Source organism: Sporothrix brasiliensis (assembly GCF_000820605.1).
Source record: "Sporothrix brasiliensis 5110 chromosome Unknown Cont22, whole genome shotgun sequence".
Taxonomy (NCBI): domain Eukaryota; kingdom Fungi; phylum Ascomycota; class Sordariomycetes; order Ophiostomatales; family Ophiostomataceae; genus Sporothrix; species Sporothrix brasiliensis.
In genome coordinates, this window is record NW_024467141.1 from 2,485,433 (window position 1) to 2,506,300 (window position 20,868).

Below are 20,868 nucleotides of genomic sequence, written 5' to 3' on the forward strand. Positions count from 1 at the left end.
GTCTCTCTGGTTTTCCCCTTTTCTCTGAAGCCTCACTTTGTTTTGCTCGTCTTGCGTCCCATCAAAGGACCCGTCCGCCACCCGCCACCGTGCCGCGCACCCCAGCTTACACAACGTCGGGATCGCCTGCCCGACAAGCCCAGTTTTCGCTCCCATTCCGTCTTGTTTCTATTTCTACCTGCTGTCCAATCGCTCGTTCCAATTGCCTTCTTTCTTGTCCCCTTAGCCCTACCCACAGGCCATCTCGTGCTGCCAACTTTGCTGCTGCACTACCAAGGCGGTACGTTATCCGTGATCCGACCCGCTAAGAAGCTTCCTGCTCCTGCTGACAGCTGCCGCTTGGCCCTGATCAGCCCTGAGTTCCCTGGCTGGTTTCTGGTCTGTCCTGACGCTGCCGACCTGTCTGTGTTTGCCGTGCCACGGCCATCTTGTCCGCCCTGCCGCAGACCTTCACCCGCAGACCTGCACCCGCAGCCTCGGCACTTTCTTGGCTGTGAGACAGAGTGGGTGCGTGTGGCGCTGCTTGCCGCTCTCGGTGACACACAGAGACTCCTGTCTCGTGCCTTACTGTTGTTTATTACTCTCTTGTTCCAATTTCTGTTTTTATATTTTTTTTTCCCCGAGACCCGCCCAACTGGTTCCACGGTGGCCTGCAACTCCGCTTCGGGCGACCCAGGCCGATCGGGGCGGGCCTTGTATCTCCTCTTTGGTCCCTTTTTCGTCTTACAACTGGTGGACTTGGGGACGTGAACTGGGGACCAGCAGTGGATGATCGCCACGGACTGCCGATTACAGATACCCAGCACACGCTTCCTTCTCTCCCCACACTGCTCATCACCCCACTATGGACAAGACGGGCCCCAGCACCCCCGAAAGGGGTGGCTCATGGCACCGCTTCCGTATCGAGAAGCCAAGACCGACAAACACGACAGCAGCCCGGCGGCCCTCCAAGACGAGCCCCCGCGTCAAGACGGACCAGAGCATGGACGGCGTCGAAGGCAGCGAGGACGCGGGAGAGAGTCAAAGCGCCCAGGGCGAGGATGGCACAACGCCTTCGGCTGGCGGCATGCAGTCTGTCGCCACACAGGGCAGCGACGGGACCGTCGCGATGTACGCCTGCATCCGCTGCCGCAACTCCAAAAAGAAGTGCGATCGCATCCTCCCCGAATGCACCGCCTGCAAGCGCCTGGGTGCCCGCTGTTTCTTCCCCTCTCCCGTTGCCAGCACCGCCAGTCAAGCTGCTGCTCTGCGCGCTCGTGTGACGTGGCTGTCCAACTTCGTTGACTCACTGATGCCCGTCGGCTCGGCACCAGTTTCGTGCTACGACACGGGCTACGACCTGCACTCGGTGCCACATCTTGCACGGCTAGCGGAGGGCGCAGCAGCAAGGGGATCCATAGCAACAACGACAACCGGGCCCGCACCAGGCCTCGGAGCAGGATCTGCCCTTGTTCCAGGCGCGGTTCCAGGAGCGGTTCCAGGAGCAGTGCCGGGTGCAGCTCCAGGACCCGAGTCGGCGCCGACCGTGGTATCCCATAACCCACCACCCGAGGACCATGACATGGACGGCATCCCACCGGGACCAACATCTGCTGGCAGCATTCATCAGCAGCCAACGCCCTCCAGCACGGACAATCCCGATCCGCCCCATATGCATCAGCACCACGGGCCACCACCCTCCACCGTACCTCCAATGGCTGCCGCAAGCCGGACGCCCCGCTACACTCCCTCCGATGCTCTCAGTGTCCGGCCTAGGTTGCTGCCTGTGCGATCGTACACGTCCAGGTTCAGCCACATGCACCTCGTCCGCGCTTACTTTCGTCACATGCACCGTTCATATCCCTGCCTCTACGAAAGCTCCATCATCGACCTGGCCGAGTCGCACATTGGCCACGCCGTCTTTGAGGAGGGCCACAATATCGACCTCACCTCTGTGCGCCTATATCTTGTCATGATTTTGGGCCTAGAAGCCATTTCTCGGTTTGGCGGCACCCGGAGTGGTGGCGAGACTTTCCGTAACGGCATGGCCGGACTCGGCCACCGCACAACTGCCAGCGTCGACATTGACGAAGACGACCGCGCCATTGCAGCCGAGGCGCTCACACAGATCCGCATGCCGTACCAAGAAATCGTACAAATCTGCCTTAGCAATCGGTCTATTCTGGCCGTTGAAGTGCTGCTCTTGCTGACCATCTACGCGCTCTTTGACCCGGACGGCTGGTCGCCCTGGGTCATCGTCGGCATGCTGGGCCGCGAGTCTGTCCTGCTCGGTCTCAACCGCCGAGGATCGTCCGCCTCGGAGCCTAGCCAGTTGTTGCAATCCGAGTTTCACCATCGACTGTTCTGGTGTATCTTTTCCATCGACCGCCTTGTGGCCAGTGTTTACGGTCTTTCCCTGGCCGTCCAAGACTACGACTCCGACCTATCGCTTCCTGGAGTCACAACCGAAGAGTTTGCCGCCTCTGAACAGGCCGAGCACATTACCACGCTGCAGATTGCACGTCAGGCGATTGCCCTGCGCGACATCGAGGGCCGCTGCCTCTCCCTTGTGCACTTGGACCATGGCGGACTGGCCCTGTCCCATCCAGCTGCGCCCTTCCACCAGCAACCGCAGCAGCGCCGGATGCTCCTGCCTAGCCTCCGAGAGCGCCGCGCCATGATTGATGAGCTGCGCGGTGCCGCCGACAACTGGTACACGCAGGGCACGCTCCTAGCTCGGCGCGAAGCTCACGCCGTTCACTTCCATAACACAATAACGTGGCTCAATACAAACTACCACGGCATGCTCATGCTGCTGTACTGCCCGTCGCTCTTCAACTCTAGCCCCAGCGAGCCCGAAGACCTGATGGACCTCCACCGCACCATTGGCAAGTACGTCCAGAGCGTGTATGCCCAGTTTGTCGACCGCCAGCTGGCACTCAATTGGACGACCTTGAGTCGCATGCTGGTCGTGTGCCGTATTTTGCTACACACCTACTTCAACCTCTGCTGTGGCACGCCGCTTCCCAGCAGCGGCGGCCTCGGCAACTACGGCACTTCCGGTACGCCAGGCTCATACTCGCTGCCGCCACCTGTCGCGCCCGAACAGCAGCTGACGTCCATCGTCGCCGAGCAGCTCGACATGATTCTGCAGTGTGAGGGCATCCTACGCGCCTTTCAACCCACTTGGGGCTATGCACGCAAAGGTGCCATCCTCTACCGACGCCTCGAGGCGGTGTTCCGTATACGCTTGCGCCAAGTACAAAGCCGCGAGGCCGCCGTTGCAGCCAACCCTGAAATGCCACCCGCCTACTTCCACAGCAGCCCTACGGACCGAGGGCACCACACATACGGCAGCCAAGGCCAGAGCCAGTGGTACAATCAGCCTGGTGGCCACAATCTTGGCCACCATCATGCGAACACCTTGCAAGACTATCACAATCACGCCCAATACGTCAGTCAGAGTCAGGGCCAGGGTCATAGTCACAACTCCATCGCGTCCAACTCCCCCGCATCGCCGTACGGCGGCGGAGGGCTGCCGCCTCTCTCCTTGGCTGCCACAACCAGTATGCGCAAAGACGACGTTGATGTTGCCAACGACATCCACGACATTTGCGACGAGGTCGAGGAGCTTATTCAAAATTCGCTCGGTGTCGCCAGTACCTACAACTACCTATCAGGTGAGCGGCGCAAGCGGCCGCGCCGCACACCAGTTCCTAAATACCACGGGCATCAAGTTCACGGGCATGCCTGAGCAGGTGGCCAGGAGCCTTCATCTTTGTTAATCCACATTGGCGTTGATTGGTGCTGTGCTGATTATTTATTTATGGACTCATTCATTTGGAGTTTTGGGGGCATTGGTAATCCATATAATGTTTCAACTTTCCGGGCATTCAATTGGCATTTCTTCATCCGTTTAAAATCTACATCCTCACTTGACAAAGGGATTCTTCTGCTTTGATTCCTCTTTACCATTGTTTCATTATTGCAGATCTCGTCGCCAAACGAACACCATCATCTTGCGCTGCCTCCTTGTCTTTACTATCTAGGACTTTCTTTCTCGGACGCCGTACATTTGGCTACTTTCGCTCCCTATCGCTTGTTTCGAGGCCCGTCGCTGCATCTTCGCCCGCAACCTGCAGTGCACTTAATGGGAGGCGCATTTTAGAGCCTCTTATTGGCTCGATTTGCCGACGGCAGCGTCTCCTCCTCCCATCTGCTCCTCTTTTATGTCGACCGCTCTGCATTGCAGTGTCCAGCTGGGTTAGGCGCTTTTAGCTCCAGAACCTCTCCACATCCGTCATCCCGGACGACTGTCGAGCGGCCTGGCTGTGTAAACGCCACGAGCCTCCCCATACATCCAACTCGACGGTTAAGTGAGCCTTGATGTTTTCACCTTTGCTGCCGCGGGGGTCATCGTCCTTGCCATAGCATCTCGTGCGTCTTATCGTGTCCTCCTTTTGCTCCGTCTATCGTTCTGACTTCTCCAACAGAAAACAGATCAGGGAAATAAGAGACGCGCACGGATGAATAACAGAGCTCTGTCGTGTCTCGATCATGACATCTCTTCTCTCTCACTTGGCCTCCCACTCGGCTCACATTTCAAACCAGCCCATCACCTCTACTCTAATTAACGTATGACGACACAACAGTTTATGGTCCAAGCGACAAAGCGTTTATTTCTCTTTTGTTCAAAAAATACTAACGACCTCGCTTCCAACGACACATGAACAAGCACCATGCCATCCCAACCAAAACAGCGTGGCGCCAGCTCTACCAACACCCGCTCCAAGTCGGGTTGCTTGACATGTCGCGGCCGCAAAGTCAAGTGTGACGAGGTCAAGCCAAGCTGCAAAATGTGCACGCGTCTACGCCTCCGCTGTGACTACAGCCCCGAGGGCAAGACCATATGCCTACATGACCGGCGCCGAGGGGCCGGGCCGATCAAGAAGCGGCAGTTTACCAACTGGCGGCCCCAGAAGATTGTGCCCAAACCCCCGGTCGCAATGGCAGCCTCCATAGCACCGGCTATAGCATCACCCGGACCATTAGTGGCATCCATGGCGTCTACCATCTCCTCGCTGTCGTCACCGACCGTGAGTGGCACGTCGCCCTGCTTAAGTGCAATGGAAGCTGCCGGCAGTAGTAGCAACAGTGACCACACGAGTTCGATCAGGCTAGCGTCCGAGTACACTGAGTTCCCGCCGGATGGTTCGCCTGTGCCGCAAATCACACGAAACGATATTCCCGCATGTGTTCCAATGAATACCAACAGCACTGTCCACCAAGCAACTCCCACGCTTGCAGATACCAGCCTAGATTTCTCCTCCTTCGATGTCCTTGGATTGCCATCCGTCCGTATACCTCCGCCATCATCCTATCTCCCTAATATGGAAGATGCCGACTACATGTTCTTTGGCGACTTGTCGACACCTCTCTCTCCACTGCCGCCACCTTCTACAACGGCGATTGAGACATCGACGTGTGCCATTCCCACGCCCGTCGTACTGGACGATAGCCCGGCCGACTGCAGCACAGTTGTCCATAGCAACCTCTTTAGCCCAGCCTTCCAACTCGTACCCGCTGTGGTCCCGTCGCCCATAAACAGCCTCGTCCTGGGCACCACCACGGTTGTCCTCGCCAGCTTTCCCAGCCGCATGCGCCTGACGCAACGCCATTTTGAAGCTCTCCTTCTCTTCCATCAGCAGGTCGGCTTCAGCATTGGCTCCAAGTCGCCCGTCTGGTCCACCCACGCCATCCTCATCAAACTAGCCATCCACCACGAGCCCATTTTACACCTGATGCTGGCCGCCTCGTTCAGCGAGCTGGACTGGCGCTTAAATACCGAGCGCGGCAACAGCATCATTGGTGGTGGTGGTAGTGCTTCTGAAGGTGGACCAGCGAGCCAGACTGTGGCGCCCAGTACGCAAGGTGCTACAGACACGCCTCGCCAGCTCGCCCGATACCACTATGATGCCGGCCAAGCAGCCCTTCAGGAACTGGTGGCCGCAGCCCGCGGGGCTGCCGAGGCCGGCCTTTGCCACGTGGTCGTGGTGGCATGCTTCTGGCTCGAGTATCTCGTCCATCGACGCAACACTCTGAAGCACGGGCGATGGGGCTCGCATAATGCGTTCAGCGAGGCTATGGGAAACTACTTGCACAAACACCAGCTCCGGCGCGGCCTCATGAGCAGCGAGCCTCCATCGGCTCTACCCACGACTTACTCCCAGAAGCGCTGGGCCTCGCCTTCCATAAGTGTCGGGGCTGAGGAAAATGACGACCTGAGCATATGCGAAGTTGTGGACGAGACCGGCAATACCACCAACCGTCCAGTTGCATATGATTCAGTCCAGCCGCTTCCCACAGCCGCACCCGTCAGCACATCAAAATCTGCAAAGAGTATGGTCTCCGCCGAAGGGCCACTGCCACCCGTCAAATACCGGTCCTTCGTGTCCCGCTTGCTCAGTTGGCTCTATTGGTATGACTGTGCTGCCTGCTTCTTTGGAAAGGGCGGTGGTCTCTCGATGCAATTTCGCATGCGGCCGCGCAGCCAGGTTGGCTTTTACGAGACGGCTCGCACGACCCTTCTTGACTTTTGGGACGACTATACCCCCGAGGAGATTGCCGACGACAACCAAAACTGGCCCGCTCTCCAGCTCATCAATGAGACGTGGGTGGCCGTGCACCGTCTGAATCTTGTCTATGAGACGGAGGAGACGGAGGAGACGGAGGAGACGGAGGAGACGGAGGACAGGGCTACTACCGCAGGTCGCAGGCCGAGTCGTCATTCCTTTTCGTCGCCCTCTCCACCGGATTCCATCGCCCAAATAGCCCGCGATGTTCACTCTCTGCGGTCGCGCTATACAACCGTCTTCCGCCTGTCAGCCTTTGCCGCCACTAGTGGCGGCCATCGCTCGCGCCTCTTGGCCATGGCTGATTGGGCTGTGTGCCACCATCTGGCGCTGGAGCTGCATCTGCTGCGGGCAGGTGCCACGCACGGAGACCTGTATGGCGAGGAGGATTGTACAGACGAGGAGCAGGGTCTGGTAGGCATCGGCGGTGCGGACGACAGCATCCTCCGTAACAACAGCTACGGCTACAACTACAGCCATGGAACCTACAAGCGACAGCAACGGCAAAAACAACAATCATCACCTTACTCGTGCCAAGATTTTTCGCCGCTTGGTGGCGGCCCCTCGTCCCACCGGCAGGCCGTCAGCGCCCAGATCGTCCATCTGGCCGAACGCGCCATCCGCACCGTCGGGCCCGTCGAGCTCGACCGATTCCAGTGGCCGCTGTTTTGGGCCGGCGTCGAGACGGACAACCACGTGTACAGGTACTTTGTCCTCTCAAATCTAATCAATGCTGACTTTCGAGCGGCGCTGCAAGCCGTCGTGCGGGAGCAGTCAGGTATGAGCGTCGGAATGGCCGGAAATGAGGAAAACGGGTCCGAGGTTGGCTACTACACCACGACAGCAGGTACTGGTATAAGTATCCGGCGGCTACGGATAATTTGCCGGGAGGCTGGAATGGCAGCATAAGCGTTTACGTTGACCATGGGACCGTGAATAACTTCTTTTACATTTAAAAGTTCTGCTATATTATTATACTATGAAGAGTCTATCTAGTTCGCAGTGCCTCCTAATTCAAATATGACTTTGATCAAATATCTTCCATGGTCGTGGTGATGCGAAAATATTCAATGAGGACAAAAAATTAATCCATAAATAAAAGGTTGACATGACTGTGTTTTTTTGGTATTTCTCTTTTACTATCTTTCTTCTACTTTTTTTATTTATTTTTTATACTTTTTGTTTGGACTGTTAGCACAAGTCATCAAAAGTAAATCAGGGTTACCTTCCACAAAATAGAGCAGGTAAATAACACCGTACTCCGTGTATTGTGACACAGTGTGATTACCGACATGTTGCAAGAGAGGAATACCAAACGAAAATACTAGAACCGACAAGACGAAGAACAAAGGCAAACAGCTTGAACAAGATGAATTAAGGAAAATATACGTGAGCAATGCACGATGCATGCATGTAGTGATAGTATGATGAGACAAGAAAAGAGACAATAGGTACGCAACCAGAATGATAAAAATACAAAATACAACGCCTCAGTAGAATGGTCGCGACTCCTGCCACCGTTTGTGCAGGGCAGACCGATGCTCGTTTCCTGCCGGACCATCCTTTTGCGGCTGCTGTGCCTCACCAGTCGAGGCATCCGACACATCACCAGGCCGGCTGGCACCGATGCTATCTCTCGGTGCCGCCGACCCAGCCCTGGAGGTGGCACCACTGCCAGTCGGCATCAACGACGCCCGGCCGCTGCGCCGCCGACGAACAGCGCTCATCTCCAAGGGATTCAAAGCAGCACTGCTGCCGTTGGCAATCACGCTCGAGGCGGTGCCAACAGGTCCAATCCACTCCCACGCACGGCCCACCTCGCCGTTTCGGCCCTCGCGCTGGCCTGTGCGTACGTTGCTGTTCTGCTCAACGACGGCACGCACGTGCTTCCAAATGCGTTCACGCGCCGATAGCGAGTGCGTCGCCCGCAAGACATCGTCGCGCAGCTGAGGCAGGAACAAAAAGGGGTCGGGCAAGAAGCTGCTGTCGTCCGCGTCTTCGCTCTGTCCCGAGCCAGCACCGCCGCCGCCACCGCCGCCGCCGCCTTCAAAGTCGTCCTCATACAGCCACAATTCCTTCTGGGCCGCGAGCCGCTCCAGCACAATATCCACCAGCGCGGGTACGCGGGCGCGGTCTGCACGGCGGGCCCTGATCTGGTGGCGGAGGTAGGCGACGCCAAAGAGGGATAGGATTAAAACTGAAAGAGAGAGTCGATGTCTTGCGAGGCCGAGTCGGATGGACCGGCGGACGGCGCAGGTGAGCGGAAGGCGAGCGAGCGAGGTGGACGATAGGCGGGTGTTTGGAACTGTTCCGGGATCTGTGGCGCTACAGGCCCGATAGGATGGCTAATTAGTTCATGTCAGATATTCAGAACGGTAGATGGTGGCTAAAGGCGTGCGGGGAAATGGAGAGAGTAGTGTACTTACGCGTAGTTGGAATCCGGCTCGGACTCGACCTCGTCGCGGGACTCGATGTCGCCAATGGCGGCGGTCCACAGGTCGTCAAACTCCTCTTTGCTCATCTTCTTGCTGCGCTTCTCGCTGATAACTTCCTTGAGAACAGGCACGTCGATGGCCGGATCCTCGGGTACCTGACCCTCGTCGTCGACGAGGTCGCCGCACTCCCACTTGGCGCGACGGTCACGCAGCTCCTCGATGGCCTTGTCAGCGACGGCCTTGACGCGACGGGCTCGTTCGCCGTCGGGCTCGCACGTGGGCGGCAGTGGAACCAGGCCGCCGAGGGCCAGCGGGTGCGGCTTTTCAATGTAGCCGTTCTCGCAGCGCACGGTAAAGTCCGAGTAACAGAAGGCATGCGACGGGCAGGGCTCGCACGTCGGCTCAATGAACACCTGCAGACTGTTTGGGATTTCGATGTCGCGCACCCAGTCCGGCAGCCACTCCAGCTTTTCGATCTGCTCCGACAGAAGTGGGACAGCCAAGCGGCCGAGGCCGCAGAAGCCGACAGCGCGCTTCTCTTGGCGGTACCAACCGCCATATAAACCAAGCAGCGTCAGAAATAGCACCAGAAGCGGTGTGGATAGGGACGACACGAAGCCCCTTCTCCGCCGGGTCACGGCTTTGCTGCTACCCTTTCCAGAGCGCCGGTTGGATCCGACGTTCTGGCGCCGCTGGACCTCTTCCTGTTGTGTCAACTCTAGCTGCTCTTCCGGTGTAAACTCCTCGCCGGGCGCAAGTGGGTCGTAATCCTCCTCGTCAGACTGTTCCTCTTCCTCCTCGGGCTCGGGTGACTGTGATACCGCCTTGGCAAAAGGCGAGTTGCGCCGTTGTGCAACAGCACGGATGGGTGGAGAGTCGTAGGCCGGCTGTGCAGCCGGCGAGGACACGACACGGGACTTCCGTGACGACGATGGAACGCGCCCGGACGTGCTCGTCGACGTGTGTTTGTGCGAGGCCGTCTCGTCATAGTTAGTGGTGCGCCGGCGCTGGGCGGGCGAGGAGCCCGAGAGCGGCGAGCTGCCGCTCTGGAAGGGGTTGTCGTAGGTAAAGACGGTGTTGTTGTTCTCATCGGCGGAGCTCAGGTGCGCGTTACGGCCAGTTGCTACCACCGCAGGAGTGGCCAAGAATTGCTCCTCCTCAGTAGGCTCCAGCTTGACCTGAGGAGTCTTTGTGCGGGCACGCCGGGAGGGCGGGCGACCGGCAGCAACGCCCGTGCGAGCCTCAGGGCCCGTGTCGGTATCAGAGGCACCGGCCACCGAGTACGAAGCTGTCGACTCGGGCGGCTGGAAGCTACTCTGGCGCGAGGAGCGCTTGCGCGGGCTGCTGCGGCGCTGACGGCGCTGGGCATCCTCCGCCTCGTCCTCGTCGTGCTCGTCAATGTGTGGCGTGGCAGCGTGGGACGACGGCCGACCACGGCGCTTCTTGGGCGACAACTGCTGAGGTGGCTCCTGGTCAAAAGAGTCGCCAAAGGCCGTTGTGCTCTGGCTGTAGGACGCGGACGTCTGGGCGTCGACGATACCCATGCTGGAGCGCTTGGCGCGAGCCCGGCGGGCGAGGATCTTGCTGGCCTGAGGCGCGACATTGGCGTTAAAGAGCTCGACGAGTTCGGGTTTTTTGGCGTTGGACGGATAGTTGACGTTGTAGGTGACGAGGATAGAGCGTAGGCGGGGGTTCGTGAGGCTGGCGGGGTCGAAGCCCGGCTGGAGGTAGTCGACGCTCTCGGTGTCGGACATGGTGGCGGAGGGTCTGGGCGACGGTCAGAGCACAAAAGAAGTAGAAAGGGCCTCAAAGAGTCGCGATGGATGCCGTTGTCGAGATGGTCGGCGATGGTGAGGCTCTCCGAAGAAAATGAGGGAACGAGAGGACACAGTACACGACAATGCAAAATGATGCACAGGTGTCGCGATCAAAGACCAGAGTGTCTTTGTCTGCTTGTCGCGGTGGGCACAGACGAAATGTGGTCGTATGTTGTGTTTCCTGCAGGTTGCATTCCAATTCCCCTTGGACTAAGAAATTGGATGCATGTACTTTGTAGTGGAGGAAGGGTTTCACGTCGTTTGCCTCCTGACCGACCATAGGGTCGCTCTGGCTTGTTTTGGATTGCCCTCCAGTGCTCTCTTTTGTTATGGGTAGGAGCGATCAGTGACGGGATTTTACCCACTTTTTTGCTGTTCGCCCCCTTGCGTTGTTGCCAGACCTGGTCTTTTTGGCCTCTGTTGTCAGCGGCAACAGGAATGGGGGGAAGGAGCGAGTGGCTGCGAGGGAGGGAGCTTGGGCCTCCCATAAAAGTGGGACCAATTATCGATTAGTCATAGAGCAGAAATATGTAGGCAGCAGAGCGAGGGCAACTGTCATCCAATCATTTTCTTGTAAGTGCGGTTATCTTCGTCACTTTGACGGTTTTGCATTGACACAGTTTTCACAAGGCAGACACAGGGGGCAAATATAATGGCTGTAGATTTTTATTTATTTATTTATTTTAAAAAAAGGCTTTGAGAGTTGTTTATTTTGCAAATTGATTGGCTCTTATGAGCCACTATCTAGTAGACCAGGAAAGGAAACAAAAAACCGAGAAACGAGCGTGACGCGTTGACGTAAAAACGGACAGAAAAAAAAAAATACAAGATAAATCAAGACGCAGTATTTTCTGGATATGCTATTTTTTATAGGCTTTGGTGATTTTCCGAAGAAAGAATAAACAATCGGTTTCGCATCGACTAGAACGGAAGGCAAATGGATAAATGAAGGAAAGAACGACATGCATCCAATTCAGGCAGGCGCAACATATAGCAACCCCCTGTTCCCATGAGCCATCACAAATTGGGGCCCTGATACTCCATCTCTCCAGCTCTCCTCCTACGCAATGTCCACCTTCTGCACCTCGGTCCACTCCTTGTCGACCGTCGGCACAACGACAATCAGCACGCCGTTCTCCATGCGTGCCGTGATGCCTGCAGCATCAACCTCCTGCTTGGTGGGCGCATCGCTGTTGTCCGAGGTCGTCTGATTGCCAAAGGGCGGCAGATTCACCTCGCGCTGGAACAGGCCGACATGGCGCTCCGCGTTGATCAGACCTTCCAAAAAGGCCTCGTTGCCGGGGCGGACGACGACGCCGGCAATGGTTAGCACGCCACGGTCAGCATCCCACTGGACGTCGATGTCCTCCTTGTTGGCACCGGGCAACGCGACGTGCAAAATCCAACCGCCTCGATTGTCGTCGACAAAGATATCGACGGGTGGGACAAAATAATCGGCGGTGTCATCGTCACCGGCGGTTCCAGTGGCATTGGCAACCGGGGTAGCATCACGGGCGCCACTGGTGTTTCCAAAGTAGGTGCGGCTCATCTCCCGCAAATTCCGGGCCAAGGGATGGTTGGACAGGGCAGCCATCATGGGGCCGAAGCTACGGCGACTGATGCCGTCGGGGCCAAAGTGGCGGCCGATGGGGCCCTCCGGGCCAAAAGGACCGTTCGGACCGAAGGGACCGGCAGGACCGAAAGGTCCACCGGGGCCACCCGGACCAGAGGGACCACCGCCATGACGGCCGCCGCGACGATCGTGGTGACCGTGCGGGCCACCGTGCGGGCCAGGAGGGCCAAAGCGATGGTGGTGGAAGTAAGGGCCACCGGGACCGAAGCCTGCGCCAAAGAAGTCGCCACGGGCCCAGGGGCCAGGGCCGTCGTGGCCGTGGAAGTCATGGCCGTGAGCACCGCGACGGCCGCCATGACAGCCGCCATGACGGCCTCTGCGGCAGCCACGAGGACGGTCACCCTCATCCTCATCCGCACCGGGAACACCAGGCCCGGCATGGTCGGCAGGGGCAGTGCCCTCTTCGCCAGAGCGAGCAGCGTATGCGGCGGCACGCGCAGCATGGCGAGCATGACGAGCAGCACGACAAGCCGAGCGGGCTCCCTCGCAGCTCTCGCAGCAAGGAGGACCGCGCCAGCCGCGCCAGCCGCGCCAACCACCACCGCAGCGACCACCACGGCGGCCGGAACAGTTATCGGGGTTGGGCTGCTCTCCACCAGCGTTGGCAGCAGCATCAGCAGCGGAGCCAGAAGGAGCCCCCGCAGCAGCTCCTGCGGCGGGGGTGTCGCCACGGACCGTGGAAGGAGAGTCGTCTTTCTCGGTCTTGGTGATGTCCTCCTCACTCTCGCTCTCGCTGCTTGAGGACGAAGACGAGGTACACGTGCCCTCCTCATCACCAAATTTGGCATCAGCAGTCGTCATGGGCTCAGCGGCCTCGGTTCCCATGGCAGTGGCAGCATCGGACTCGTCCCTTCCCCAGCGGCCGAAACCACGACCGTGATGTTCGCGTCCATGAAAGTGACCGGGGCCACCAAACCCGAACTCACCGAAGCCGCCTGGACCGTCCTCGTGGTGGCCATGGTGGTGACGACGGCCGTGACGACCACCTCTGGAACCGCGAGGGCCAAAGCCGTGAGGGCCATGGGGACCGGCAAAACCATAAGGAGGCGGAGGAGGAGGATGAGGGATACTGGTAGCCCAAGGTCCGCCGAAGGGCGCGCTCGCGTAGGCGTCCCAGTCAGCGTGATGTCCGCCCCAGTGATGGTGGTGGCGGTGACGGCCACCGCAGCGCTGGCGACTACCCTCACGGGTGTCATCGTCGCCGTTGTTGTTGTTGTTGTTGTTGTTGTTGTTGTTGTTGTTGTTGTCAGTACCCTTCTCGTTGTTGTCATTGGTCTTGGCATCCGTGGCGGTAGCCTCGGCAGTAGTCTCGGCCGCCACGTCATCGGTGATCAAGGCGACCTCATTACCAGGAGCAGGGCTGGGATCAGAGCCAGGAGGAGGAGGAGGGGAAGGGCCATGGTGGTGATGCCCATGGCCGTGGTGGTGGCGGCCATGATGAGGCGGCGGCGGGCCGGGCCGAAAAGCCAGGGACCCGGGCATGCCAGGCATGTTGTTCATGCCGGGCGGAAACATGCCTTCGTTCCAAGACATTCTGTTTGTGTGCTGGTTGGCAAGTGGTTGAATATGGGAATGGGTTGTTTGATATTTTGGGGGTTGAAAAAGAACTTACAGTAAAGCAAGTAAGAAAAGATATGAAGAGGGATAGTAAGAAAGGGGGAGGGAAGTCGGGAAAGAAGATGGGTTTAAGAGAGAAGAAGAAAGAGGAAAAGGTATCCAGTATGACAAGAAGTGGGAACAGAGAACGGTTAAATAGACCAGATGGGCATACGAGAGGAAGAGAGTGAAACCACCGAAACACAAGAGAAGAGATAAAGAAAAACGAGGGCCGCAGAGCTGGTGTGAGTTCTGGCCAGTGTAAGTGGCGCTTCGTAGCGTGGGTTGTCAAGAGGCGTTCGGGCTCCGGGTCAAAACGGTACTTTGGTACATCCTTGACGTCGGACACCCCAAAACACTTTGCATACCGCCTCCCGCACCCACCACACTGGCACAATCTAGGACGACGACGACTTGGCTAGGCAGCCAGAAAAGCGAATCTGGCAGCGAATGGAAGGGTTGTTCCAGCGGGCAACGCGTTGCCGATCGAGGTCGAGGCCGCGTCAAGCAGGTGCAGCCTGTCGTGGTTCGTCATACCTCTTCCATGGGTTCTCGTTTCTCCAAGAGCGCCGTCTTACCCTTCACTGTTTTCTCTTTTCATTTGGCTTGTGACAACCATCTTTTATGCTAGTCTGTTGATATCTTACGTCTCCTATGATGACCACTAGGCAGCGCCCCTGCCAAGTCAGCCCTCAACCGCTCGTCACTGTCAGACATAAGCACGTTCACATACGCACGTTTACAAGTCACGAAACAAATGATCCAATGCGGGGAGTCGTTTTTTAATCCGAGTCTGTTGATCCCATTTTCTAGAACTGGGGGTGGGCAGAATTGGAGGGAACCTGGCAAGACTTCGCTAAAACGTTGTCTTGGTGGTGGCGAAAACGCGCGGCCTGGATACTTAACCCCGAGCAAGGGGCATCCAAGAGAAAGGCACTGTCGGGAGGATAAAGTGCTGAAGGTTGGTGGCTGTGTGCGCTACATGGGCATATTTAGGCAGGAAAACTGCCCAGAATGAAGGACCCGCTTCTCTGCTCGGGCATTGCGACTTCCCGCCAAAACGCCGAAAATCCGACGCTAAGACCCGCTTTTCCCGCTGCATGGCCAATTAGTCCAAAACATGCTTTGAACAGGACTGGTAAAGAGAATCAAAGTTGTTGCTCGACCCATGTATTTCGTCTTTATATCTTCTTTTTCTCTGACTCTGGTTGTGGACGATTTTGCCCTGGCTGTTTCTGTCCCTCGTATTCCGAGCTCTTATTTCCCTTTCTCCTTGGCTTCGTTCTAAAGCCTAATAACCTTAGCACGTAGGCTATGGCTGCGCCGAACCCACCTGCTGGCTGCCATCGTCGAGGAACTGATCTGACAGGAAAGTATTGTGAGGGCTTCAACTTATTTACGCACTCTTCATCGTTTTCGATCTGGTGTTGTAAGCTTCCTGGAGATTGCAAAACTTCTGAACGCCATGTTGAATTGTCCGACCACGAATTGCCCGACCACATGCTAGCAGATCGCTCCTTCTCGACAGAGCCGACGGGTATTTGCCTCAGTCACGGGCAAGTCCAGCGTTTACACAGTCAGGTGACGAGAGAATAACAAAAAAGGACCGTTAAGTGAGGGACAATAATAATGTAATACTCCATATGTGCATCTGGAGTTTGCGATGAGGGCATATCACCGTTGCGTACCACTTCTCTGATGCACCTCTACCACGGCTTTTTGGCTGTCAGGTTTTCTTGGCACGAAATCTCCATGGATCCTGTATCATACCCCAGCCGGCCATCCAATACTTTCTCTCCTATAATGCATATGTTCCTTGCCGTCCCAATGCCGATGTTGCCCCCCCCGTGATATGATTGGCCGCGTAGATCCTCGCCTACGTCAATTTATCGAATTAAGACGCCGATCCGGTAAAGAAGAAAACAAAAAAACTGAAATCGGGGAGGATGGCGGGACATTATGCTGTGCTCTCTGCCAAAGGTGTACAAGGTAATGCTACATAAGGCACCTATTTTATCAGTATACCAAAACTGTACATGCTGTGGATGCCCGCATTTATATGGTAATGATCTAACAACACCTTACGAGATGTTCAGGAAGGCTCTTCGTAGAAGGGGTGCATCTGAAAATTGGGAATTATCAGACAGCATGTTTAAACACCGAAACTGAATGGTTTAACATGTAGGCCAATTTTTCAGGATCCCATAAACTTCAATTACTAACGCAACTGGCCCATCTGCCGTTGACCCCACGCCCACGGCTTCCCCAAAGAACCAGAAACAATAAGAAGGTATTTTCATTAGAGTACATCTCGTAAGCGATGTATAATATAGCACAAGAAGACCAGAAACAAAAAGAAAACATTAGCAGGAAGCAATGCAATCTAGGAGAACAGTCTTAGTCGGGAGGTCGTGGCCGAAAAAGAGACGACAACAGAAACAGAAACAGAAAGCAAAGATAAAAGGCAAACAGTATAACCAAAAAAGGACTGCCCGAGTCCGCCTCTCCCATCTTCGCACCGTCCGGCCAACTCCGCTCAGCCGAACCCCGTTCATAAAAACGCCGTGGATATATAGTAGATGGGTTTTCTGTCTCCCTTATTTGCCCCTCTCCTCTCTCTTTTTTTCTCTTTTTCTCTCTCGTTCGGTCGTTTCACCGCAGCGACTCGTGTTAGCTGGTTTCCTCAACCTTGAGCTGCAGTTTTGCTTCGGCATCTTCCGCCCGCTTTGTCAGGTCGGCCACCTCCTTCTTCAGCAGTTTGATGTACTCAATCGCCATCTCCACTGTGCTGGCTTTGCTGTTGGGTGCGCTGTTGTTGCCACCACCACCGGAGGCCGGTTTGCCGTCCTTCTTGGCGTCGCCACCGCCGACCTCATCGTCGTCACCACCAGCCGCAGCGTCGCCAGCCTTGGTGTCCTTGGGTGGCGGCGTGGGTAGCAGCGTCGCAATCTCCTGCAGCGCCGAGTTGATCCGATTCCGCCGGCCCTGCTCGGCAATCTTGTGTGATGTCCGCTTCGAGGTCAGGTTCGTCGACAGCTCACTCGGGTACGATACACCGGGAACTGTGTTGCCTTCTAGGATGTTCTGGTAGTTGGACTTGGTGGCGAGCAGCCGCGACGCCTGGTCCTCGACGGACGAGACGCCACCGGGCAGCAGAGGCTTGATGCTGGGCGAAATCTTGGGCCGCAGCGCGGGCGACACCTGGACAGAGCTGATGCTGGGCCGCTTTTTCGACGACGAGCCGCGCGGCAGCATCTGCGGCGTCTTGCGGTTGGAGCCTGCTGCGAGGATGGGCGTGGAGGACGAGCCAGGGAGGATCTGAGGGCTTTGCGTAGCCGAGCGCGTGCCGCCGCCCAACTTCGCGATAGACGGCGAGGGCAGAGGTTGGAAGCCGCGGCCGCCCGCGATGGGATCAAGCGACGGCGACGCGGTCGTCTCGATGGAAGGGGTGTTGTGTGCACTTGAAGAGGTCACGTGCGTCTTCTGGAAGTCCATGCTGAGAGACTCGGGCAGCTCAAAGTTCTCAATTTGCTCGTTGGCGACGCCGACCGCAGTGGTCGCGCCGCCGCCGACACTATTGCTGCCACTTGCGGTGCCATCACGTTTGATTGGTGTAACAGACGGGGAAGACTTGTGCGATTTTTGCTTCGGCGAAGAGAGCTTCATCAGCGAGGCCGGTGTGGCGGGTGATGGGAAACCGCCAGCGAGTGCGGCACCGGCCATGGCAGGGCCTGGCGCACTCGTCGCAGGGCCCACGTTGTGATTTGGTGCTGCGGAGCTATGGTTCTGGGGGTGGAGGTAGGGCGAGGGGCGTGCAGACCGCGGCTTTGGCAGGGGTGGGGGAGGCATATCTGTGAGGTTTTCAGGTGACACTGAGTCGTTTTCGGAGTCGGTCGTGCCAGCAGAGGAAGAGGATGGGCCACCAACGTGCCCGTGTGAGGGAGTGAGGCGAGCATTGCTAGGGAAGGCCTGTTGCTGCGACTGTTGACGGATGACGGGCGACGACAGAGCCTCGTGCTCCAGCGACTCGGCGAGCTGGTCAAGCACCTGGGCGTTCATGACGGGCGTAGTTGTCGACTTTTTCCGCATGGGCTTGGTAATGGGGGACTGGCGAACGTTGGCTTTCCGTGCCTTGGAGGCGTTGTTTTTCCGTGCTTTTTTAGCAAGGTTGTCGCCGACGGACGTTGAGTTGGAAGAAGCAGGCGCCGCGGCCGGGAGCATCTCCATATCCATGTCGAGAGGCGAAGTGCTGGAGGTATTGAGGCGTGGGTCAAAGGTGGAATTGGGGTCTGTCTGCGCATGCAGGGCCGGCGACGTCAGAGGGCTGAAGTAGGCACCCGGCACGGTAAACTGTGTATCAATAGAAAACTGTGTCTCGAGCGGTGTGACAGCAGGCGACACCAGAGGGGTGAAAGACATCTACAAGGTGACAATGGTTAGCAAAGTAAGACATTCAGCGGCGAAATCCTGTGTGTGTGTGTGCGTGTGTGTGTGTGACAGAGATGGACAAAAAAAAGCATCACATACATCCTGCTGCTCCTTGTAGTGTTGATACCGCTCGTACATGGCCTGCTGCTGCGACTGCTGCGAGGGGTGCTGCTGCTGCTGCTGCTGCTGCTGGTGCTGCTGATTGCGTGGGTCTGGGGAGTGGAAGAACTGGTTGCCGGCCTGCAGCTCCAGACTTTGCGGCGTTGGTGGCACAATGTGATTTTGCCTTTGAAAGAAGGCGATGTTCTGCTCCTCGACCTGGCGCTGCTGCTGTTGCATGCGCTGCTGCTGCAGGTACTGGATCTGGGCGTCAATCTCCGAAATGGCATCGGTGGGCGTCACAGAGGGCATCAGGGTGGTGGGGTTGCTGGCGTGGGAGCCGCCGCCGGTAGTAACAACGGGGTTCATGCCGTGCGTGTGAGAGCCGGGGTGGATACCGGCGGTGCCGGTAAGGCCGGCATCCGAGAGCTGTCCGGTGGTCGCCTGCGCAAGGAGGGCGGGTGCATGATGTGCGCCAGTCATGGGGGTGTCGAGTGGCTCGCTGGCGGGCGCCATGGTGGTGTGTATTAACTGCGAAGCGCCAGGGGATGCATTCTGGAAGTCGGTGAAGTCGAACTGGATGTTGTCGGTGAGGTTGCCCATGCCGTTCATATCGAGAAACTGCTGGAACTCCTCGTCGCCAGCAGGGTGCATGGCCTGGTCCTGGCCGTTCCAGGCGGAGGACCCCATCATGGCCATAGCAGGTACGAGAACCGGACGTGGGGTAGGTTGTGAAACCTGAATGCCGAAAGGTGCGGCCTGGGGGGGAATGCAGCGAGGATCGGCGCGGAGCTGCAATGACGGGAAACAGAGAGCGGGCTGTGTTACAGTGCCGAAATCAGTGCGCTCGAGATGAGACAGCCGGTAAGGTGGTCAAGGAACAAGATCGGATGGTTTTGTTATGGCTGTAAACCGTCCAAGTCGTCGGGTCGACCTTGTGCCTTGTGACCAGGAAAATCCAACTGGAATAAAGCGGGAATCGGGCGTCCAAAGATGTCACGGGTGTCTGGCTTCACGGTGAGCGGAGCGCAAAGGCGGGTGACAGTCGATTAAGGTGAGAGAAAAGAAGGCACTATTGTGCTGTCGTTGAGTTTGGATGTCTGCTCGTCTGCGTGGATCGGATGGCTGCGAGTCTTGTGAATCGAACCGGGTGGCGGACAACGACCGGCTGTGGTGAGATGTACAGCCGTGAGAAGAGAGAGAGAAAGAGAGAGAGAAAGAGAGAGAGAGCGACGAAATAGGGTGCGGCTTGTCGAGCTCGTTTCAGGTCGAGGTGTCGCTCGGTCGCCGGTTGTCGTGCAGATGAGTCGTAGTGGTTTGGACTCACGACAAAGGCATTGTAGGATGGTGAACAATCAGGTTGAGCATCAACGGTTAGGACAGTTGATTTGCTCGAGGAAATGTACGAGAAAGAAAAAAGCAAAGGCTAAGTAAGGGCTTTTCCTTGGTTTGAGTTTGGTTCCTGTTTTTCCTATTTCCGCTACGGCCTCCCCTCTCACAATTTGACAAAGGAAGGAACGGGAAAGTCAGGAATCGAAATTTCGGCGGTGGTGCCTGCTAAATGGCGGCCGGTGGGGGTGGCAGGCAAGCGCAACCCAGGCACTCTACGACATTCGGAAGACAGAATGGAGGTCAAGTCCCGAGGAAACAGAAACTGTGAGGGAAGGCGCAAAGGACTGATGAGGACGGGTAGAAGATTAGAAGGGAAGGTGGGGTGGGGGCAAAACCAAGCGCGCGCTGCAACCGACCACCAGCGCCGCCGCTGCTCGTCTCTTTCCTGCCCACTGTGCCTCGTTATTGGTCCCGTAGTCGATTCTCCCAGGTTGCTTTCCCAGGTAGTTTTTCCGCGCTACGAGGCTTAGATCGCAGCCGGCTCCTGCGCTAGCCACCAAAAAGGTGTCTCCACCCGCCGCAGACTGCGAAACCAAGGCTATAAACGGAAACCGGGCGGTGGCTCGCCAGGTGGGAATGGGCAGCCGGAGGGCAGGCGGTGGGCTTCCCTATAGGGGACGTCGTAGTAGCTCTGAAAGGACTGTTCGAAAGTTTGCCGACTTTCTTTTGATACCAAAGCCGCGAGGAGTGTAAACCAAGATCCATTCACTACGCTGCTTGCGAGACTCCGGTTATACAAATAAACAATGCCGGCCGAGGCAAAGAGCGGGCGAGGGAGGTGCGCGTCCTATCGATAAGGAGAAGCTCAGGAATTGGCCATTCAGCGTGGATGGAGGCCGATGGGCCTGCGACAGGGC

At 57.2% G+C, this 20,868-nt stretch overlaps 6 protein-coding genes across 6 annotated transcripts; 2 read left to right on the forward strand and 4 right to left on the reverse strand.

Moving 5' to 3' along the window:
* Positions 1 to 844: 844 nt before the first annotated feature.
* Positions 845 to 3,733, forward strand: SPBR_08130 (multidrug-resistance transcriptional activator; the record flags this gene model as incomplete). The annotated part of the gene is made up of 1 exon (XM_040766368.1): positions 845 to 3,733. One exon carries the CDS (start codon positions 845 to 847, stop codon positions 3,731 to 3,733), a length of 2,889 nt encoding a protein of 962 aa, XP_040614978.1.
* A 985-nt stretch (positions 3,734 to 4,718) lies between these two features.
* SPBR_08138 (uncharacterized protein) lies at positions 4,719 to 7,520 on the forward strand (the record flags this gene model as incomplete). Its single annotated transcript, XM_040766376.1, has 1 exon — positions 4,719 to 7,520. The coding sequence occupies one exon, from the start codon at positions 4,719 to 4,721 to the stop codon at positions 7,518 to 7,520; it is 2,802 nt and encodes a 933-aa protein (XP_040614979.1).
* A 581-nt stretch (positions 7,521 to 8,101) lies between these two features.
* On the reverse strand, positions 8,102 to 10,800 carry SPBR_08146 (sister chromatid separation protein; the record flags this gene model as incomplete). The annotated part of the gene is made up of 2 exons (XM_040766384.1): positions 8,102 to 8,936; positions 9,038 to 10,800. 2 exons carry the CDS (start codon positions 10,798 to 10,800, stop codon positions 8,102 to 8,104), a joined length of 2,598 nt encoding a protein of 865 aa, XP_040614980.1.
* Positions 10,801 to 11,923: 1,123 nt separating this feature from the next.
* Positions 11,924 to 12,412, reverse strand: SPBR_08909 (uncharacterized protein; the record flags this gene model as incomplete). Its single annotated transcript, XM_040767035.1, has 1 exon — positions 11,924 to 12,412. The coding sequence occupies one exon, from the start codon at positions 12,410 to 12,412 to the stop codon at positions 11,924 to 11,926; it is 489 nt and encodes a 162-aa protein (XP_040614981.1).
* Positions 12,413 to 12,456: 44 nt separating this feature from the next.
* On the reverse strand, positions 12,457 to 14,029 carry SPBR_08399 (uncharacterized protein; the record flags this gene model as incomplete). Its single annotated transcript, XM_040766637.1, has 2 exons — positions 12,457 to 13,146; positions 13,172 to 14,029. 2 exons carry the CDS (start codon positions 14,027 to 14,029, stop codon positions 12,457 to 12,459), a joined length of 1,548 nt encoding a protein of 515 aa, XP_040614982.1.
* Positions 14,030 to 16,762: 2,733 nt separating this feature from the next.
* Positions 16,763 to 19,318, reverse strand: SPBR_08166 (hlh transcription factor; the record flags this gene model as incomplete). The annotated part of the gene is made up of 2 exons (XM_040766404.1): positions 16,763 to 18,511; positions 18,620 to 19,318. The coding sequence occupies 2 exons, from the start codon at positions 19,316 to 19,318 to the stop codon at positions 16,763 to 16,765; spliced, it is 2,448 nt and encodes an 815-aa protein (XP_040614983.1).
* Positions 19,319 to 20,868: the final 1,550 nt, after the last annotated feature.